At 43.8% G+C, this 20,904-nt stretch overlaps 1 protein-coding gene across 2 annotated transcripts in view; it reads right to left on the bottom strand.

Annotated features, from left to right (window-relative positions):
- MAPKAPK3 (MAPK activated protein kinase 3) overlaps positions 1 to 17,573 on the bottom strand; it is a 50,934-nt gene extending 33,361 nt beyond the window's left edge. The window contains exons 1-2 of one of the 2 annotated variants that reach the window (XM_032194272.1): positions 17,547 to 17,573; positions 16,045 to 16,380 (exon numbers count right to left, since the gene is read on the bottom strand). In XM_032194272.1, coding sequence (XP_032050163.1) covers positions 16,045 to 16,269 — 225 coding nt within the window. In that variant the 5' untranslated portion in view covers positions 16,270 to 16,380; positions 17,547 to 17,573. Of the gene's footprint in view, positions 1 to 16,044; positions 16,381 to 16,793; positions 16,872 to 17,546 lie in introns of those variants that run through there. The other variant, XM_032194270.1, reaches the window with a different exon arrangement.
- Positions 17,574 to 20,904: the final 3,331 nt, after the last annotated feature.

Here is a 20,904-nt window from a genome sequence, read left to right as displayed (position 1 = left end):
TTTAACTTTTGACATGCTGCCGTGCTGCCATTAATTAATCCCCCAAAGGAGTAACCCTGTACCCAAGTATCAGTTGCATCAATCTTAGTATTTTATTTCTGCCTGTTTCTCCCACCTTCTCCAGAGCTACATCTTCTTCCTTTTGATTGCATAGCAACATATTTACTACTTTGCTCTGTTACTATTCTGTATCTTTTCCTTCTACTTGACATTAACAAAAAACAAAGGAATCAAAGAGGTGACACAACCTCCAGCATATTTTACTTTACCATTTGCTTTAACTTCATTATCTGCTTTGTTCGAGTTCATTTTCTAGGAACTTTGTTGAAGTTCCCTATTTTTCCTGGAACACTGGGTGTAGTAAAGACCAAAATGCTTGACGAAAAAACTTTCCCACTCAATAATCACAACTAGGCATTATCTGTATTTCACCATTATATCACACAACTTTGTGCCACTATACTGCTTTTTAAAAACTATGTATAATTTTCTACCATTCCAGTTTTGGTTTGTATTAATTAAATAGACAAATCAATAATTCTTAGACTCATTTATCTGATTGCTCTCCTCTTTCAGCAATGGTTATTATCTCTGTGTCTTTCAATTCTGGTACATTTAGTTGTTTTTATTTTCCTCAGTTCCACCGGGCAATGCTAGATCATTTGCATGCCTTATTTCTTTGTCGTACAAAGTCTATGGATAAGTAATCTGCTGCCTCCTAGTCTTCTGTTTCAAACTAACAATAAAATGGGTGAAGTTAGAAGACATTTATTTCACGCTTCTTTACTTTTGGGGCAATTAACAACAAATTACAATTTAAATAAACCTAGTCAAGCTAAAGATGTCTGAGAAGATTCCACGTGAGGCTTGTTATAATACCTGCGTCTTGCTGCAGGAGCCCCCGGATTAACAGCAGCAGGGAAGGGAAGCAGGCTGATGCACGATGCATTGAAGCAGCTCCTGGAGCAGCCAAGCTTCCTGGAAGGCAGTGCTAACAGTTGGCTCATGTTTTCAAGCAGCTAGCTACAGGCATCATATAAATTGGTACTGCTAGCGCAGAACGAAGTGCTGTAACATCAGGTTATAGGATACTGCAGCTTTTGATACCTGTATTTAATTTCAGGGTAGAGCCCTCACGCTAAGAGCTGGAGCCGGTCACATCCTTACCACCCGTGGGGACAGAGCTCGAGCTTACCTGCTCCCCCCTCTGGCTCACGTCGCCAGAGAGGCCACCTGGAGGTGGTAAGGGAGATGCTGTCCCAGAGATCTGACTATGCCTTAAGGAAAAAATCAGATTAATGAAGAGCACGCACACTGAAATAACAGATACAGAAGTCCCGGAGGATTCTCTTGTTCTCGTGCACTCAGTCTGCCCCTCAGAGGGAGTCGTGCTGGGGCGGTGACTGCGTGCTGTATCCCCCAGCAGCTCTGCAGGCAGGCAGCAATGCACACACATACCTGCAGTGCAGCCTGGGAGGCAGTGGGCACAGGACTCTCTTTCCCAATGCCCTTCAAGCCTGCAAATTGCCTGTAAAAGTATTTCAGCCAAAGAGCAGAAGTACTGGGCAAAGCTGCCCCACAGCTCCTCCAAGTTTCTCATCGGAGCATTTAAATCAAATAAAACAGCTATGGAAACTTCAGTATATTCTGCTGAGTAAAAGCCTCACGTATCCGATTTTTTCTCCTCAGACACTTGGCAAATTTAAGTTGTAAACTATAAATCTTTGTGGATATAAATGTTAGAATTGGAACGTATGCTTCATGGGTCTGATGTTAAATTGCAGAAACCTGGGTTACTGTGGGGTGCCCAGCAGCCCAAATGCAGAACAGTTCTGCTGAATCTCAGAAGCAGCATGCCATCTATTTCGGGACTTTCTCCTATATCCCTGATTTATATTATGCACATGAGCCTGATGACTTCCTGGAAATGGCAATGCTTACTGACTTCTATTTTCATAGCCAGTGAGAAAATAGATGTAAGGCCAAAACTGAATTCCTAATTCAAGCCAGACTCCAACAGATTTTTCAGAAAAAAGGCAGAAAGGAATCTTAATATTTTTTAGTTACTTATCCTACCAGTTTGACTTTGTTATGTATTTGTGGTTAGTAACCATCCTCTAGTGGCTACACTTCCCATTAATTAATGTTTATTTGTCCCAATTTTTACAAATTTGGACTCTTGTGATCACACAAATACACAGTCAAACATGCAAAAAAGGCCAGAATAACATATTTTATTTTGAGCCTGCAAGCTCTATGATTTCAAAAAAAAAAAAAAGGAGACATGCAAATCAAATACCAGAGCCTACATTTCTATATAACTAATGTAAAACAAACAAACACAAGAATCTTTAAAAACCATCTAATTGAAGAGCTTATCAACTGTAAGGAGAAAGCAGGGTACAGAGATGATATGGATACCAGATACCTGGCCTCAGAAGAAGTTCAATTGCAAACGTTTGTTCTATTTTGAAAGCATTTTACTTCTTCCTTCAATGTATGTCTTATTAAAGGAAAAAGTAGATACTGAAAACCTCAAATTTAGTGGTTTGGAAAAAGATCAACAAGAAATTTAATCATACTTCACAAACTGAGTTTCTATTTATTGAATAATACATGGATCTTAGAGGAAAAAAAGGGAAAGATAGCAAAGAGGGATGTCTCACAGATTAATAAAAATTATATGAAGGGAAAGTAATGAAATAGAAGTTTAGGGGTAGTAGGGAAAATTGACATTTACTGACATTTAGCAGTTAAAATGTAATCCTTCCAGAAAATGAATATGGGGGTGGCAGGGAAGAGAATCAACTTCTGCCCTGATTACACAGGAAAAGAAAAAAAAAAAATTAAATTAAAAAGCATGGAATGAACTGAATGGAAGAACAAAGCTGTGGTTATCTGTGGATGAAGTTCTCCCAGGCATGGAGAGGGATGACAGAGGTCCCTAGAATATGGAGTTTGGCCCTCCCAGGCACATCCCCTACAAAACAAAGAGTCAGCTACCAACCATCCATGGTGACCGCTCCTACTGAACTAGAAGAGAGATCATTGTGCCTAATGTCTCAGAAGCAATATTTAGCAACCAATACACAATAATACAAAGCTCAGGATCTGTATAGGATTTATTATTATTATTATTATTTTTTTTTTTTTTTACTAAGAAGTTTTACGAATTAAGTCATTTCTAAAAGCAAAGAGAAAAAGAAAATCCCCACAGGTTTGGTTGCAGGGACACCAGCCACCCTGGGCAGATGCAGGCTGAAACGTGAAACATCAGCAGAGATTTCTGCAGCAAAACATATGCAGTAATCTAAAGATTGACTACAGTGCAAAAGTATAAGGTATCAAGATGAAAAACTTGCTGATTTAAATCGTGGTTTGAAAGCATGAATTAACTTTATTCAAAAATAAGAGTTAACTTTAATCAAGATAAGTGTTATCTGAAGGCTTGAACAGTACAGCCTGATTTCTCAGCAGGGTCACCCCATCAGAAAAGTCGTGCCTCCTTTGCATTGCTTCGAGTTAAGTAGTTGAAATAGAAGGAACTCTACTCTGCTAAACTCTTTTGTAGAACTGATGTACTAGGGAGCTTTGAAAGATATCATCCTTCAGAGAAAATGAGGAACCTTTGGGTAATAAGAAGTAACCATAAAACAGAACCTTAATTCACATTAATAATATATTAGCAGGGCTCATCTCAACCAAAGAAAATAAGCAAACAACGCTCTTGTGCACATAATGAAGGGAGTAACGACATGCAGTTGTCTACTGGTAATCCTCTGCACAGTAGGGAACCAAGTTAAAGCAGAACACATTACTGTTATTCATTTTTTCAATATAAAACAGTGCAATATTCCTCTGTGATGTAGTTGGGGTGCCATGCGCACGTAAGAAGTTAGAGACTAGCAGTGACATTAACAACTCCCCTGGCCCCAGCTGAGGCCATCCCTATTCTAACTTGCTCAAATGCAGGCCACTAGATCGGTTTCAGAAGAGAGCAATGACCCTTTTGGACTAGGCAAGTCAGAGCATCCTTAAGAAACAGAGCTGAAGAAATCACACTTTGGAACACGCATGACTTGCGTTAGAAAATGGTTGTTCAGCACACACTACAAAGTCACAGTGCGCTGAATGGGCTTCAATGTTCAAGTTTGAAATGTCTGCACGAACAGAAAAATAGAACACAAACCTCTTCACAACCTTCAATGCTTGTGATAGATGCGAAAGATGATGTGAAAAACTCCAGCATCGTGGGTGTTTTCCCATCCTCCGGTCTGAGGACTGCCATGCTGCCTGTTCTCACGCTGGCTCTACCTGCGCTCCAAGCTCGAACCCATCTCTTACTCCCAAATTGCCCTCCTGTGAAACACACTCCTTTGCTTGTGGGATGCAGGCAAAATCCTGCTTTTGTTTGTAAATGGAGCAGTCCTACAGTCCTACATGGTTATTAGCTCATATTGCCAAAGTCAAGACTGCCATAGATGCCAACTACCAGTTTGGAATATTTTGATTTAACAAAAAATTATTATTGCTGTGTTGGACCAACACTTTGAGAACTTTCTCCAGATTTCCCCTGTGAGACTTGGCTTTTGTGCACAAACATACAACACTGCAATCATTCACCCTCCCTCACACCTCCACAACAGTGATTCAGACAGCAGAGAGGTGGGAAAGACTCAGAATTAATTGCTCTTGTATGAAGCCTTTTATCAATAATGCATATTGCTGTTTTCTCCTCCTCCCTACTGCAGTAAGAGGTTAGTTTTTGCAGATCTTGAGTGCAATGCCCCATTTTTCAACGGTAACAGGCACACGGCCCCAGCTCAAGTCAAGGCAGTCACACTCACCTGCCAAAATAGAGGCGTGCCTGGCAATCAGGGTTTCTGAAGTGTGACTGGAACTAAAAGCCACTCTCACACTCCCTCCACCTTCAAGAGGCCTTTAATCACAGCATCTCAGCATCAGGAAAAAGCTATTACAGAGCTGAGGGACTGGAGGAAAATTCCACTTGATGCCAATCAACCAGAACTGAAACTGCTTCTAAATTAATTAACCTTTCCTCATCCACCACTCTCACTTTATCGGTCTGTTTCCCTGTACTCTGGTGCTGGAAATCCTGTGAGAAGTCACTTTGTTGGGTTCCAGACAAAGACAGTCACCTGGAAACCCACCCGACTAATCCTGATAGGCCTGGTAAAATATCTAATTCCAGTAGACAAGGCACTAGAAGCTGAACAAAGTCTAAAGTTTTTGCCCTTTGTAGGAATGACTTGTGCACAACAAGCTCCACCACAGAGCCAGTTACTTGGTAAGGAAAGTAACAGAAATAAAGAACAAGAATACAACTAGCTACCAAAAGCAGGTTGCACTTCTATTCTAAATTGCAGCTTAGTCTTTAAAAGCCATTAATAGGAACCCCAAATTTGAACTGAAACCATATCAGCTTTTGGATACATGCTTTCATCATGTATTTGAGCCTGTTTAAAGCATTAACTTCCAATTTCTTTGAAGTTTCAGCTTCTGGTTAAATGGAACGAACTGTCTTCAGCAATTGCTTTTTACTGTAATTTCTATTAAAGGTGAAAATAAGCAGCAGAAAATGCCTGAAAAAAAGTTCCAGCAGCATTATATTGTTTGCATTTCCACGGGCCAACACACCGATAGAAGTGTTCTCCTGCCCTGACCTTCACAAGAGGAAAAAAAAAAAAAGGATTTGAATATGAATAGGCATTGTGAAAATGTATTGCACTGTACATTTACACCCTAGTTTAGACAAGAACAACTTGTCCAGGAAGACACACCCTACATGAAACTATTATGCAAGTGAATGGCATTATTCAGAGCTGAGGCCAAATCTCCACCTCCCTCTCCTTGGACAGGAGGACACCGTACACCTACAGCAGCAACGCACTTAGCACGAGATGAGCAGTAAGATGCCTTCTCAAGCTCAGAGCTTCTTTACTTATCTGATGGCTTTGTAATTACAAGTTGTAGCACAAGGATCTAGAAGACCATGGCTGGATTTGTGCAGTGTATTGACACTGTGGGTTTCTTCTTCCCGTTTGCAATGCTCAGAGAAGCACTGTTTTCTCTCAAATTCGTCACAGTGCCACTATCTCTCAGTTCCTGGGGCAATGAATTTCTATGTATGAGAAAACACCTTCAAACAATGCAATTTCTCAAGGCAACAGAAATGCTTAGTTACTGTCCTAAGGGGATGGCTGCCTCAGGAGACCATGAGTCCTTCCACTGGAGCAGCTTTTCCTTTGGTTTCACATCACCGGGCGAGGTAAAAGGACAGACCATTCTTCACGTTCATCATTCATCAGCAGACATTAAATGTAAGCCAAAAAGACCGATGTGCTACTCTCCCCACAAACATCCCGCTGCAGGTTTTGCGTGTACGTGAGCACTCTTCTGGTCACAGGAAAGGAGAAAGGGCCTGAAAGAACAGGAAGCCTCCAAGCAACCAAGCCCCGTCCCCTGCCTAGGCGTCAAACTTTGACCGTAAATCGGTTGGAAGGGGAAGAGCAGAAGAAAATGAAGGGCTTTTCCTCCTCACAAAGACGATGGAGAAGGGGCCTGCGCCGCAGCAGCGAGGCCGGGAACGCGCGGGGCCTCCCCGCCTGCCTCACAGCGCGGCGGGGACATCCCTGGCAGTGACGGCCCCGTTGCTGAGGAAACCAGGCTGATTTCCACAAAGCCACGCTGGCTGAAAGCAACAGTGGGAATGGGAGGAGAGCCCCAAGGGGAATTCATCCACAGCAGCCAAAAAATATGATTTTGGTTAAAAATCAAGCGAGGGAAGAGTGCTTATTGCTCACCCTTGGAACAAGAAGGACGCTGTGGTGGCTACAGCTGTACCGGCAGCGGGGTCCTGTGGCAGTGCAAGGGGGATTTTAAGGCCCCTGCATCCCCGAAACACGGTCGGTTTGATCCAAAGCAGGCCACAGGCCTTCGCTGGTCCTATGCAGAAGGCAGGTGTGCGAGGCAGCTGCTCCCCATCCAGATTTTAACCACTCTCCCTTGAGAACAAAAACCAAAACGCAAATCCGACCCCCAGCAAAATAGAAACCGACTGCGGTTACAAATCACTACCCCGGTGCTTTCATAAGGGCTGACAGCTGATTCACACCTAGGCAAACTACTCGCCCCAGCCAAAATTTCCCCACACAAGAAAGTTCAGTGGATGTAGAGCATGAGTCACTCCATACCCTGCCGCTTCCAAAGAGTTTATGTATTTTAGAAATGCTGTTCACACAAACAAAAGAGTTTTTCTGAGCCCTCCCCTTACACCTGGCTTAATAAATCCATCCTCAACCCCAGCTGCCTCAGGCCCAGGGGGCTGCCTCAGGGCTTTGCTTGGAGGGCCAGTGTACTGGAGAGGACCCGAGACAAAATCATCCTGGGAAAAAGCCCATGGAGAAGAGCCAGAGCTTGAACTGGCAAGATTTAAGATCTGTGAGCTGTGCAGCTTTAATAAGATTGGCTCCTTGGCCCGAACTTCTGAAATTGCTCGTAGAGATAGTACATTTAGAGTGGTTTGGTTTGTTTCTTTTTTATGTTCAGCAAACCAACATTTCTAGTGGGAAACTTAATTTTAATACTTACTTTTCCTGTTAAAATAGGTCACGGAAGCTTCTGTGCAAAATGCCGTGTACTGTAAGGATTCAGGAACGAGGAGGCCCCACGTAATTTACATGCTGAGCAAGAATTCTCTCCCCCTTCACTCCTGGGGTATTAAAGTGCTGGAGCATTATACCTTAATCTCATTTAGGGAGCTTTGAATCATCTTAAATACTTAGGAAGTCTGTGTAAAATACCCCAATCCACACAATTTCTACGCTCTCATCCAGACAGACCCCACCAGCAGCGCACTCTGGCGAGGACCGACTGTTCTCACGGCCTTGCACATACTGAACAGAGCCCCCTGCCCATCTCCACCACCGGCCACATCTGAGTATTACTGGCAATCCTTAATCTGGCATTCAAAGGAAATATTTGACATGGAAAATTCCACAACAAGGAAACATACGCACATCATCTGAGAAACAGGAACTTTTTCAGCGTTGAGCAAATAGTAGCTACAAAAGCATTTGGGGATGCAACATGGTATATATGATTATGTAAATAAATAAATGTTTTACTTTTTAAGCTGCTGTATACAGTGAATTGATTAGCGCAAAAGAGTCTTCGTGTGCACAAGACTCATTTAATAGATTTCTTAGTTTCACATTGGCTCTTCTCCCAATGACAGTGGCAGCCTCCTTCATGCTTCCCATGAATTTAACACAGCATGAAGATAATCTCTTTTTTTTTCCTGTTGAGATTTAACTGGTAGCAGGCTACCATGACAAGTCACTTATTTGCAGACAAGACTGCTCTTATACAGGGTGCTACTGCATATGGACAAAAATGCACTAAGGAAAAAAAAACAAAGATGCGCATAAACCATGGTACCCAGGTGCAGCCTTGATTCTTCTGCAATTATAGAAGATGTTATCAGTTTTTTCCAGTCTGAGCATCTTTCTCCATGGTATTACTACAAGTAAATGAGGCTGAAGTCACTTGACTAGTAGATGAACTTTAAAATTCCTCCTTATCATTCTCTTGCACTTAAACTAATTTGCAAAATCCAGTTATTTGGAATAAAAGTCCCAACTAGCATGAATCAGCAAGGTTTTCCTTTAGTCAAACGGAACAGGAGGATTTAGACTCTACAGGGAGGAGGGAAAGAAAAAGAGAAGGGTCCTCTAGTCTAAAGAGGGTGTCTGCCAATAAGCTGCATCTGACCCCGCACAAACTGCCTGTAAGCACGTTCCTCATGGTTGAAATAAGACACAAACCTGTAACACTTTGAGATCTTTGACTCTGGGCAAAGACAGGGGAACACACCTTGATCTGTCAGAGCTTTGCTGCTACACAAGTCAGGGTACAACTTGTGCCAGCTTGCTTAGTCAACTGGAAGAGAACATAGCTGCAAAGTTGCAGCTACATGGTATGTTTTGTGAGATTATTTAAGGGTTTTACAGCATTTACCTTTCTGTTTGCACTTTATGAACTGCTATTGAACCTAATATATATTCACTACACATAGTTTTATTATTACAGACCAAGAATATCTTATTTTTTATTTTTTTAATTACTTGCTATATTTCAAATAAGGAGAAAGACCAGTCAAGAATATCAGATCATCAAAGTAAATTGATGAAGTCCACCTTTTTTTAATTAACTAGTCCAACTGACACTCTGGAAAGTGCCATTCTGGCCCAAATACGTACAAAGTGCTGAAAGACTCAGGTCTTGAATGACTCACTGGTTTAAAAACAATTCTTGTAGCAGCAGAAATGACCCACTTTTTAATTGACTGGATGTTATTTTAGGTATTTTGTGCATGTTTACGTAATCCCTACCAAGATTGGCACTGAAGGATAAAATTCAAGGACCAGTCTCATGCTATCCATATTTTAGGTACTCCTCCATACACTGGGGGCTGCCATTTGACTGGAACTTTTCTGAACTCATATTCATTTTACAATGTTTCTGGCTTTGATCTACCAACACATAGCTCCTGGAGTTTATTACTCATACTCAGCTGTGTTACTGACACTGAATTTACTGTAGCATGAGATAAACCAGTATAAATAGGCTGCAGGAAACGTGGTAGGTAAGAGGGAACTACAGAATATTTCACTTAAAGTACTAATTTCCTCCTGAAACACACAGTCACTTCAGTAAAGCAAGAGCTCCTTCATCCTGCACAAAACCTAACCAACAATTACACTTGGTTCCCCTGAATTCCCAGCACAGCTGTAGCTTAGCACAACATTATTCTTCCTTGCTCTGAAATGTTGAAATGTTTGGTTCCTGATCTGGCATAATTTTCTTCTCTTCTAAAAATGCAATCTATAGCATCCAAGATGCTTGTTAACATTTCCTGTTCTACAATCAATCATCAGCCTAAAATAACCTTCACTTTCTCTATATGCATTGCCTGCAGTGTATTTTAAAAGTACCAGCCATCTAGATAACTTGCAAAACAGACCATTTGACTGTACAGTCTCCTGTTTGTGAGCAACCCTGATCTGACTTCAGGGTATACTAACTGAAAACAGACTATCCAGCGATTAGCTTAGGTGATGTAGTATTATTTAACTTAATCAGAAACATGAAAATTGAGTGAGAGGCAAAAACACAGCTCACAAAACTAAATGAAATCAAGGACTATCTTTCTCCTCAGTGATTCCACTCTGGAAAGCAGAACCACATTCTCTACATAGTCCTATGTGTGGTTTCCAAGATCCATTACAGGTAATGATTTCTTGCAAAATTTCTCTATTACCTGCTTCCTCTTGAGTACAAAGTTATGCTAATACTCCTGTGGATTATAGTAGAGACTCCTACTCTATTATTATCATTTATATCATTCACCAAAAGTACCTTAAAGCTAAAAGAAAAGGAGCCTGTTCATTTTAGTGTTTGCTTTTTCTTTTGTTTAATGACTGGGCTTCACCTGTTTGTCTTCAAATCAGCAAATCACGTACCCATTGATAGCATTCAGCAGCACAGGACATTTTCCATGAGGCAGGTCACTGCTTAACTCACTATTTGTTCTAGAGGATAAGACCTGTGTACGAGCAGGCCCATTCATATCTACTCTACCTTAATCTGAAAGTCTCAGAATGACTGGAAGACAGACACAGTAAATGGCATGCACGCACTGTGCTTAGGGAAGAAGCAACTTGTGTAACTACAATACTGTTATTCATGTGAGTTTTCATATCAAAAGTATCAAACTACTCATAAAACAATGCACTTTGTTTTCCTGAAGTTCCATCTTTGTTTTGCTGCTATGCCTGAACTGACCTTCATTTTCTTCTGGAAAGAAGCAACATCTGTTTACTGAAGCTGAAGAGAATGCCAACATGTAACGCTTCTTACATCCTGAAACATCCTGAAAACCGCAGAAGCAGAAAAACGCCAACAACCCAGCAAAAGAATGGTCTCTAGCTCCCATTTCTTGATCCCACCGTTCTGAGCTCTTTCTACCATCTTTCGCAAAAATAAGGTAGGCCAAATGCATTGAAACATTATTTTGACAGCACTTAGCAGGAATTTGTTCAAATAAAGAAAAAACGAGGGAAGAGAAAATGAAAGAACAAAGAGCTGGATTTTTTTTCCATGGGAAGACAAGGCCAGGAGCCCACATTTACCCTCACAGGTAGTCAGCTGTTCCTGTTTCCTCTCCCTGAAGAGGGAGGAGTGGGGAAAAACAGCACAGAACACTCAGGCTGATGACACTGGTAAAGAAGCAGGAGTTAAATTTTAGCCCCCAAAGGTAAAGTGAACAGAAGAGGGCAGGCTGGTAAAGAAAAGATAAAAATAGAAGTGACTTGACTTCACTTGACTGCTATTTCTGGATCAAATACAGAAAGAGATACGAGTTTTTCTATTTGCAAGGAAGAGATGGACCAAAACACAGTCGCCTTCTGGAAGGCCAGTCCCACAGACCAGTTTTGTTTATGCTTCTACCCTTCTAAATCCCAGTGTTCTCCCTATTTGCAAACACTGCTGTTCAGCCAAAATGTCATTATGTGTCTGAGTAAACAGATTAGGTTTTCTGTAGCAGGACAGCAATGTGTGTGGCATTTCAATCTAACAGAAACAAAGCTGACAACACATTTTTAAAGCGTGTAGCAAATCATAATGCCAAGCAGAGTAAGCTAAGCCACGTAATACTTTAGGAAAATAACCAAAGCCCCGCAGCATCTCTGGGAGGATGTCTTGTGTTTTACCACTCTAAAATGATTAGTGAAATTCTAACTAGTTCCAATTACAGACACGGACTAAAGAAGACAGCAGGACCTCCCAGTTACAGCATGTAGATCTCGACTGACACATGGCTCTGGAGATGAACGTCTCTGCCTATTTGAGCCCTTTCCTCTTGAGTACCTCAGTTAAAATTCCTTCCATTGAATAATTTCTATCCAGATCCTGGCTGTGATGGCTTTGTTCCCATACAAAAAAAAACAAAACAAAACAAAAAAACCTGCAGGCAGAAAGCAGCGCCATCTGCCAAGTCAGAAGCTTCTTTAATGGACAAGCTTGGTGTGCAGGGGAACAGACTATCACACTTCATCTTCAGCAGCAGGAGTGATGTTCTTCTTTTCCTGGGAGCAGGTTACAGGGAGCACATTCACACTTGAAGTATCTGTCCACAAATATACACAGATATCAATGGATACTGCACAAGCAAACCTCCAAGAAAAAAAATATGCATCTAGCAGCCCTAAGTTTTTTTCTGCTCAGCTTGCAAATCAATCTTTACATTTCTCTTTACCTGTCAGACCAGGGTTTTCTTTTGTGACAGCTTCAACAGCCTCCACTTTCTATTCCTGCAAGTGAATGATAACCCAGACATCGCACCTAAGAAGTGTGAGCGATTGCAAGGCTGAAACACCAAGGCCCTACTGTCCCTACACAGAGCTGTGCACTGCAGTTGTCTCTCAACAGATTTTTTTTCCAAAGTTTCCTGTGTGTTGTTTTTTTTTTTTTTTTCATGGTGATTTGTTCTGAAGTTCGACCTGGAGCAGGTTCTGGACTTGCATGAGAAACAACGGGAAACTTCTCTGAACATTTTCATCCTTGCAAATATCTTCAGGGCTAGGAAAAAGACCTTTCTATTCTTGCCAATTAACCAAGCACTGTTTTTATCCTTCCTTGTTGGGTAATCTTCTCATTAGACCATTTTTGGAGAGAATAGCAGATTCTCTCTGGGCTGCTGGCAATTTTGCTTAATTGCATATTTAACTTTTTATTCAGCACTTAAACTCATAACAATGAGGAATACATACACACAAGCAGCGAAGTATTATCTGCCATTTAAGCTCTCTAGAGCTCTCATAAACATCTTCATATTTCTGTCCATTTTGGAAGACAGGAGCACACGTTCCACAGCTGGGGGAACAACACCCATACGTAACACAATTTCAGTGATATATTAACCATCACTGACAAAACTCCAGTTTGGCAATGGCAAACTTCAGTCTTCAACATATTTTAAGAGTTCTGAAAAAAATTGGCCAAGTCACTCAATGCTAAACAGAAGCTGATGTCAGAGGATCTACTACAGGTTCCTCCTCCCCATCTGGCAGAGGACATTCTGTCATGGCACAGCAATTTCAGTTCTCCTCTCCCCCTGCACAGCTCTCAGCACTGAATTAAAACGTTTTACAGATGCTACTATCCAAAGGAATGTATTTCCCCTTGGAGAGCTACAAAATTTGTTCTGGAGCACACCTGATGCCACTGGATTGTGCTCTCAAACGGCAACTTCTATTTTAAAATGCTTCCATAAAACCTCTGAAGTATGAATGCATATAATATGTCCCCAGCATCTGAGGGAATGAGCCATGCTGGAGATGGTTTATAGTGATTTGGACAATGACCAGAGATCCCAAGAAGTCCAGCACACGTGGTCCATGTGGCAGAAGTCTGTATGGCCTGCCCCATCATCACACACCAGCACGCTGGCAGCAATGAATTGGAGAGCTGGGATGGGACCAACAGTGGATGTTGTGTCCAGCCAGCCTCAGCAATATGAAGAAAATCTCTCTGCCCCACTACGGGTCTGCATCTCGGTCGTAGAGAAATTGTCCCAACAGGTCCAGCACCGTGAAGAACATATGCCTTCCTCCTCACCCGGATGGAGCAGTATCTCGTCCATTAAGAGTCAGCATTTTCCTGCTCGAGGGAGAGAGTACCAGGGGTCCATAACGCATGGTTGTATCTGCATGACCATGGCGAAGACATGAGGAAGCAGGATGGTGAAACCTATTTTAACCCTAGCAGCTCGGGTACGTGAACTGCAAGGAAATACAGCAGCCAAAAGGTGTTCTCCTAGGAAAACTGCTGCTATAATTTCTGCTAGAACTTCAATACAAACTGGAGTCAAAGGCAGCCAAGCTACTGACATCACTAATGCATTTTTCTCCATCCCTTTGGCAGCAGACTGCAGGCCGGTTTGCTCTCGCTTGGAGGGGCGTCCAGTCCACCTGGAATCAACTGCTCCAGGGATGGAAACACCGCCCTGCCATTCGCCACGGACTGATCCAGACAGGGAAGCGTTCCCAAACACCTGCAATACGTCAGTGACATCATCGTGTGGAGCAACAGAGCAGAAGGTTTTTGAGAAAGGGCTATTCCGCACCCTGTGATGTCACACTCAGCAATAAAAGGTGGGAAAGGGGAAGGAGACGGGGGGGGCTCTCATTAGGAAGACATCTGTCCTCCCACACAACTGCTATGAGTATTGAAACCCTGCTTCCTAGGATGTGGCCAAAAATTGCTTGTTGATGAGAAGTAGAGGACTCTTTTCTCTCTGTGCATCCATGCAGCCTTTGCTTGTTTTTTTCCCTTCTTCTTTTTCCCTTTAATTAATGTATCCTTATCTCAACTCATGAGCCTTTTTTTTCTTTCCAGCATACTTTCTTCTCTTCCTCTTCTTCTGAGGAAGGGTAGTGAGAAAGCGGTGGTGGTAGAATTCAGCTGCCCAGCAAGGTAAAATCACCACAATAGCAAACCTGCTAAACCCTTCAGAAATAGCAGAACAGTTTCCATATTAACTTGAAGGAATACTATCCTTCATCACAGTATGCTAAGTATGGAAATTAATGTTGATAGCCCTTCAAGTTAACTCACTTGTCCATGAATATTTTAGCAGAAGGATCTGATTAATGGATCACACTTCAGAGTAGCAAAACCCAACGCTCCCCTGGGCAGGTGTGAAACCCCAGTACTTCCCAGGCTGTTTGCCAAAACTTCCAGTTTCCCTGATGATAAACCTTTGTGAGTCAGCTACGTGTAGATGATACACAAACAGTGATAAAAAAAAAATGAGAGTGCTGGAAACACGCACATTAATCAGCATGCTACTGTATTATAACCTTTTCTATTTCACCTATTAAAATTATTTTTAATATACAAAGCTACCAGGTACTTCCAGCCTCCTGCATCAGAGTGCAAGAAATCTGCTGGGCATGGCAATTCTAGCTCGATAAAGGGAAGAGCACATCCAGACTCCAGCAGGCCTTCTGGCAGCCCAGTAACAGATTTGTCCTGCTGGCAGCAAATGTGAACATGAGGTTTATGAAGCAGAAGGGTACCCAAAAGTCTTCTAAATATCCTAACTAATCACATCAACTTCAGCAAGAACTCAGTAACATTTCTTAAAACATTCTCATGACAATTACTTTGACTGGTTTTCATTTCTGCCATATATCCAAGCTGGTCCTCATTTGGGTTAGGTTTAAAAAAATATTATTTTTAATTTTTATCATGCAGTCTAAAATCATCAAGGAAGTCTTCAGGTTAAAAGCTGCAGAGCGAAAGGCAGGCGAGCTTAATGTTCTCTAATTAATGGCTACTGGTCCATTTATTTAAGTTATGCATATCATTATAAATTCCTTCTCATTTTCAGTTAACAGCTAAACGTACTTGCCAATACTGTTGTTATGTGTGTTTTCCCAGGTAATGCCCTTCTGGAATCAGATCACAAAGATAAAGAGGAGAGCAACAGAGTAAACTGGAAATGCCCCTTAAAAAGCCAAAAGAGATCCTCCTTCCAAAGTTGAATATTTGTGAGTCTGCCTCTACCAGCTTTGCATCTACAATTAATAGTGCCCTTCAAAAAATCTTCAAAGGGAGAAAAGCCTAAAGACCAACGAATATTTAAATACTTCCCAGTTGAGGCCTATTTCATTGCACAAGATCCAAAACAGTTGCATTCCCAAGTATTGCATAATATATTCCTTCAAAATCCAGCAAGCTTTCTCACAGAACAGAAACTCATGCAGAATTTTCTGGAAAAGACTCAGGTTTGGGCCACTGTGCTGTAAGCAATACAAACGTCCCTGCGTATTGGAGTTCTTCATGGAGCCCTCTTTGTGCAATGTGAGGAGCAGAACAAGTACCTTTTCTGGGGCTTTAGAAGTGAACCCTAGCCTCCAAAATATAAACAAGGGGGAAAAAAAAGAGCCTACATACCTTCAGAGCACATTTCTGCCCAGTCTCTTTGTTGAAACACTCCAGTACTTTGCCATTGATTCCTAACCCTAACACCCGTTTGGAGAGTTTGTAGTCGTCTGTAACTGCATGCTTTTTTATCTCTAGTTTGACATGGGCTGCTCCCCCAGGCAAGGATTTCACGATGGTCTTGCTCTCAACGTGGCTCTCTGGCTGGCCTTCCTGCTCGCTTTCATTTTGTTCCATATCAGGGACGAGTCTGAGGCTACCGAGACACCCTGTGGGTTATCCTCTGCCGGGTCCCTCCTGGTGATCAAACCAAATGCTTCAAATAGTCCATTGGCTCGCCATTTAGCCCTGAATAAAAATGGAAATGAGCTTCAGTAATAGCAGCGGAGGTGAACTGGGTGCCACCTAACCACTTTCTTCCCTAGCAAAGTGAGCGGGCACCCAGGAACCCAAAGGCGCGGGGAGGTTCCCCTCAGGGCACACACCCTTGCAGCCCAGCTGCCCCCACACAGGGCCACCATTCCCCACCACAACTCGCTGCTTTCACTGCGCTGCCTGCCCCGAGGAGCTCGCTGCCACCCCGCCGCCTCCCCGTGCCCCGCAGGAGCCACGAGCAGGGCCTCGGGGCCGCCTCACCCCGCGGGGGGCCGGAGCCTTCAGCCCCGTGCTGTGGGGAGAAGGAGGAGGAGGAGGAGGAGGGCGGGATGGCGCTGAGGGGTAGCGAGGCGCAGGGGGCTGAGGGGGGGCTCGGAGGTCGTTACCTGCCCGTGGCGGCGCGGCCCCAGCCGAGGCTTCCCGGTGCGGAGTCCCGGAGGGCGGCGTCTGCCTGCGCCCGCCCCGGGCAGGTGCGCGCCGCCTCCCCGCACCCTGGGGCCGCTGAGGGGAGCCCGGCCCCGGGGGTGGAAGGGGGCAGCCCCCGGGGGGAGCCCCGGGAGGCAGCGGGGTGCGGGGTGCTCGGCAGCCGCCGCCGCCGCCTCGTCCCCGGGGAGGGCGAGGGGCAGGGGGGTGCTGAGCGGCGGGGGGGGAGGGGGGGAACCCTGAGGCAGCGGGGGGGAAGCGCCTGAGGCTGCCCGCGGGCGAGGCGCGGTGTGAAGGCCTCCTCCCCGGGAGGAGCGGGTTTAAAAATATATAAAAATAAGAAAATGAAATAATAAATGGAACAAGAAAAGGGCTGGGAGAGGCGCGGCTGCCTTCCCGCCTGCGGCCTTGTGCCGCAGCGCGCCCGTGCGGCCGCCCCGGGCTTGGAGCGGCCCCGGGGGGCCACACAGCCCGGTGCCCTCGGTGTTAAAAATACGTTAAAAATACGTTTTTGTCGCTTTACGTCACGGCCTCTGGAGGTCTTGCAGGCAGGAGAAAAATCATTACAAGCTCTAATGAGCGCTTTCTCCGAGCGCCACCCGGCCTCGGCCTCCCCTCCAGGCCTGCGGCCGAGCTCTGCGGGGCCCGGTGCCCCGTCCAGCTCAGCCCTTTGGGGCCGGTCACCCCCTGGGGACCGCGGCCGTTTCCATCCTCACCCTCCAAGGTTTGGCTTCCAGCCTTCTCGGGCTTCGCACCACCTCCAGCAGTGCAGTCTCAGGCACGTGCATAACCGCAGGCTGGCAGGCTGGAAGCCGTCAGTAACACCGTGCTGTAGTCTGCAGCTTGCTCCTACTTTACCTCCCACAGCTTCTGCCTCTGCTGCTTATTTGTCCTGGATGGTGCTTTCCTCCTCTTTGCAGTAGATAGCTGTGTGCACAGGCACTGGGGGCCAGACCCTTCAGAAAACACATCAGTCTCTCAGCTTGTAATTTCAGGACTATTCTCGCTCACGCTGATTTGTTGCTCCCGTTCACAGCCCACTTCTTACCGTCCCATGCAACTCCTACAGGGTCTATGGCTGACCAAAGCAAGCAGTCATTGCAGTGACTGGCGTGTTAAAGCCAGGGAAAACATTAGACGTGGGAAACTGCCAAAAATCCAAGCAGATGTCTACTGAGGGAGTTGCTGCTTTCTCACAGTGTCTGCAGCTAAGAATTTCATTAAGAAATTATGACTCCTCCTAACTATTTCAAGAATGAGCTGCTCCAAAATAAGATTTGCATGGAAAGAGAGGAGGAAAGATGAGGGGATAAGGCAGGGTTCTCCTGGTTGGGGGTAGCTGGTTCTACACATCTGTTAGGAAGCCTCCGGAGAAGGTTCCTTGGAAGAGTTCAACTGGCAGGATGAGACAGTTTTCATATCACTGCCTGAAGTGATGCATTCTTGAAAGCTACGCTTATCTGGGTTCACTACTCAATACTGTCTATATATGCTCTTAGCAAAGTTCACCATTCTGCCAGCAGACAGTAATAAGCTTAAACATAGCAAAGACCTTAAAAATCCCATGTGAATCATGGTTAATAAGGCCTTACACAAACCCTCTGCTAATTTCACCCTCCATAAACTTTGAAAAAGCCTTTGCAGCACAGCCCAAGTATCAAATAGCCTTGCAGTAGACAAGGATGACCACAGCTGAGGGAGAAAAAGCAAATACATCCCCTTGTTCTTTGTGTTCATTCTTCTATCTTGGATAGGTTGTCCGAGCACAAAGTGTATCTCTATTCCAAAGCAAAGGCAAAACACAAACACCAAACACAAAAACCTGGCCACGTGGGGCAGTCCAAAGGCAGTCTCTTTTAGGTGCTCCACCAGCGAGAGGTCTCTGCCGTAGTGACCTGGCGTGGTGTCTTGGTGTGACTGCCTCTGCAAATCCCTGTGGGAGCACCCACCTGCAAGCTCCTGCTTTTGTAAATCCCAGCTTTTGCAACCCACGCGCCGTTTGCAGAGAGCCGGGAACATTCATTTGTGCAATATCCTCCTCTTAAGCTGCTTAAGGTTTTATAATTTCTCCGACAAGCACGCTGAGGCCAGGCACATCCTGGAGCTAACAAGTGGGTTAACCATTTAACCCCAACACCTCTGACAACGTAAAGGCAGCAAGTGCGGCGCAGTCATCTTGGTGGCACTTGTCCCCCCGTCTGGCTCTGGGAGCATTTCACACAGCGCCTGCTTTCAAATGTCAGGCTTAGATCTCGCTGGGAATTACATTTCACAAGATCAAAAACTTACACTGCGGATCCTGCAGCTCCTCTTTGTGCTCATGGCAGGCTGAGCCGCGTTACAGTCCTTTGGAGATGCTGACAGAGGAAATGCTGACAGGCCCGCTGCAGCTTATTGTGCCGGGGGACATTTTTCATTCAGAAAGAAGTTTTTATTTATTTATTGATGTTTGCTTTTTGAAGTTTTTAAAAAAACAGTACTATTACATGATAAGAGCCCAATACGGCAAAAGTTCTTTCATCCTCTCAAAAATCCCTAAAACTGTAAATTAAATATTAATCCTGTTTTAACCAAAAATCCCCAACAGCAACATCACAAAACAACTTATTTCCAGAGATAATTTAGTAGCTCAGCTTCTCCTGCTTACCCGACACTAGAAGAGTAGTTTGTAAGAGGAAATTACCGCTCAGTAAAGCCTCGGTCTTGCAATAAGCTGTGGGGCAGCAGCCCCATGTCTCTAAGCTAATATGTTAACCCTGTGAAGCTTGGTATTTCAGCCAGCATGAGGTTTGGATATGCCATTCCTGTATCAATTTTATCAAGTCTTGAATATCACAGATACCTCGTCTAGACAAATAGAGTACTGTTGTTTAAATATGGAAGGTTAACTTTGGCTATCTCACTGGGTATTTTTCACTGCCCTTTTCCTGTGCTGTAGCAATTCAATAATAGCAGTATCTGGGATCGGAGCCATTTCAGACTGTCAAATATCCCATTTCTTAAAAAAATCAAAAAATAAAAGAATCTCAGTTTGTTGTCACATGGAGAGCTAGGAAATCTGAGGTCATCAAATCTTCTTTAGGAGATGGCATGTTTTGGAAGAATGATACTTGTCTGAATGCTAGAGTTATCTGAGTTTATTCAGAGACAAAAATGATTTGTATGGGGGCTAGTCCTTTGATAGCAATGTCTTGTGGAGATCAATATCAATGGCAATAAAGAAAATGCCACCATCAACTGAAAATATAGTGACTTGTTTTTTTTTTTTCTGAAACACTGCTTCCCCGGAGTAACAGCTGTATTTTTTTTCCCTGTGTTATGAAAAATCCACTCTCTGGGATGCATTATATAGATGTCACCGAAGAGAAAACGCTCTGTATTGTCAGGTTGAAGTGAGGACACAGCTTTGCCTGATTGGGAGGTTGCAGCAGCCTTATTAAATTTCTCAGGATGTTCTTCAAAAACTGCTGTGTCTGTGATATTAAAAGAAGGAAAGGAAAGCTCTATAGAACAATATTGTGATACGTGGGAGAAGAAAAGACACTTCTATATGATCTTTAGTTTAGTCTGTCACGTACACAGTGCTCTGGAACAGAGGCTATATACATGTTTTTTCCCCCCATCCTTCAGTTTTGTTCTGGCAGTGTCTGCCGCAGACTTATTGAAAAGAAGAAGAAAAATAAGACCAATAACAATAACAAACCAGAAACTGAAATAATTGCTATTACCCATAAAATTAGAAAAAAACATCAGTTTGGCTCCTTTCTCTCTGCTGCTGAGAAAAGACCAGGTTTACAGAGCTATTTCACAGGCAGTGACATTAACCTGATGCTTTGTGACCAGTAAACTAGAACAACTCCTTGTTCTCAGCACGCTTTGTTGTCACCTGAGCTTATAATATGCTTTCTAAGCAAAATTACAAACTCTAGCTATGAGCCAGCTGCTAGTGAAGGAAAAGGATGTCTCAATATGTCAAGGCATATGCAGGACAAAGAGGTGACCCGAGGCAGCCAGCACGGCTTCACCAAGGGCAAATCGTGGCTGACCACTCTGGTGGCCTTCTGTGATGGAGTG

This window comes from Aythya fuligula, chromosome 10, assembly GCF_009819795.1.
Source record: "Aythya fuligula isolate bAytFul2 chromosome 10, bAytFul2.pri, whole genome shotgun sequence".
Lineage (NCBI taxonomy): Eukaryota > Metazoa > Chordata > Aves > Anseriformes > Anatidae > Aythya > Aythya fuligula.
Note: the sequence above shows the minus strand (reverse complement) of the source record. Positions and strands in the feature narration are given on the sequence as shown.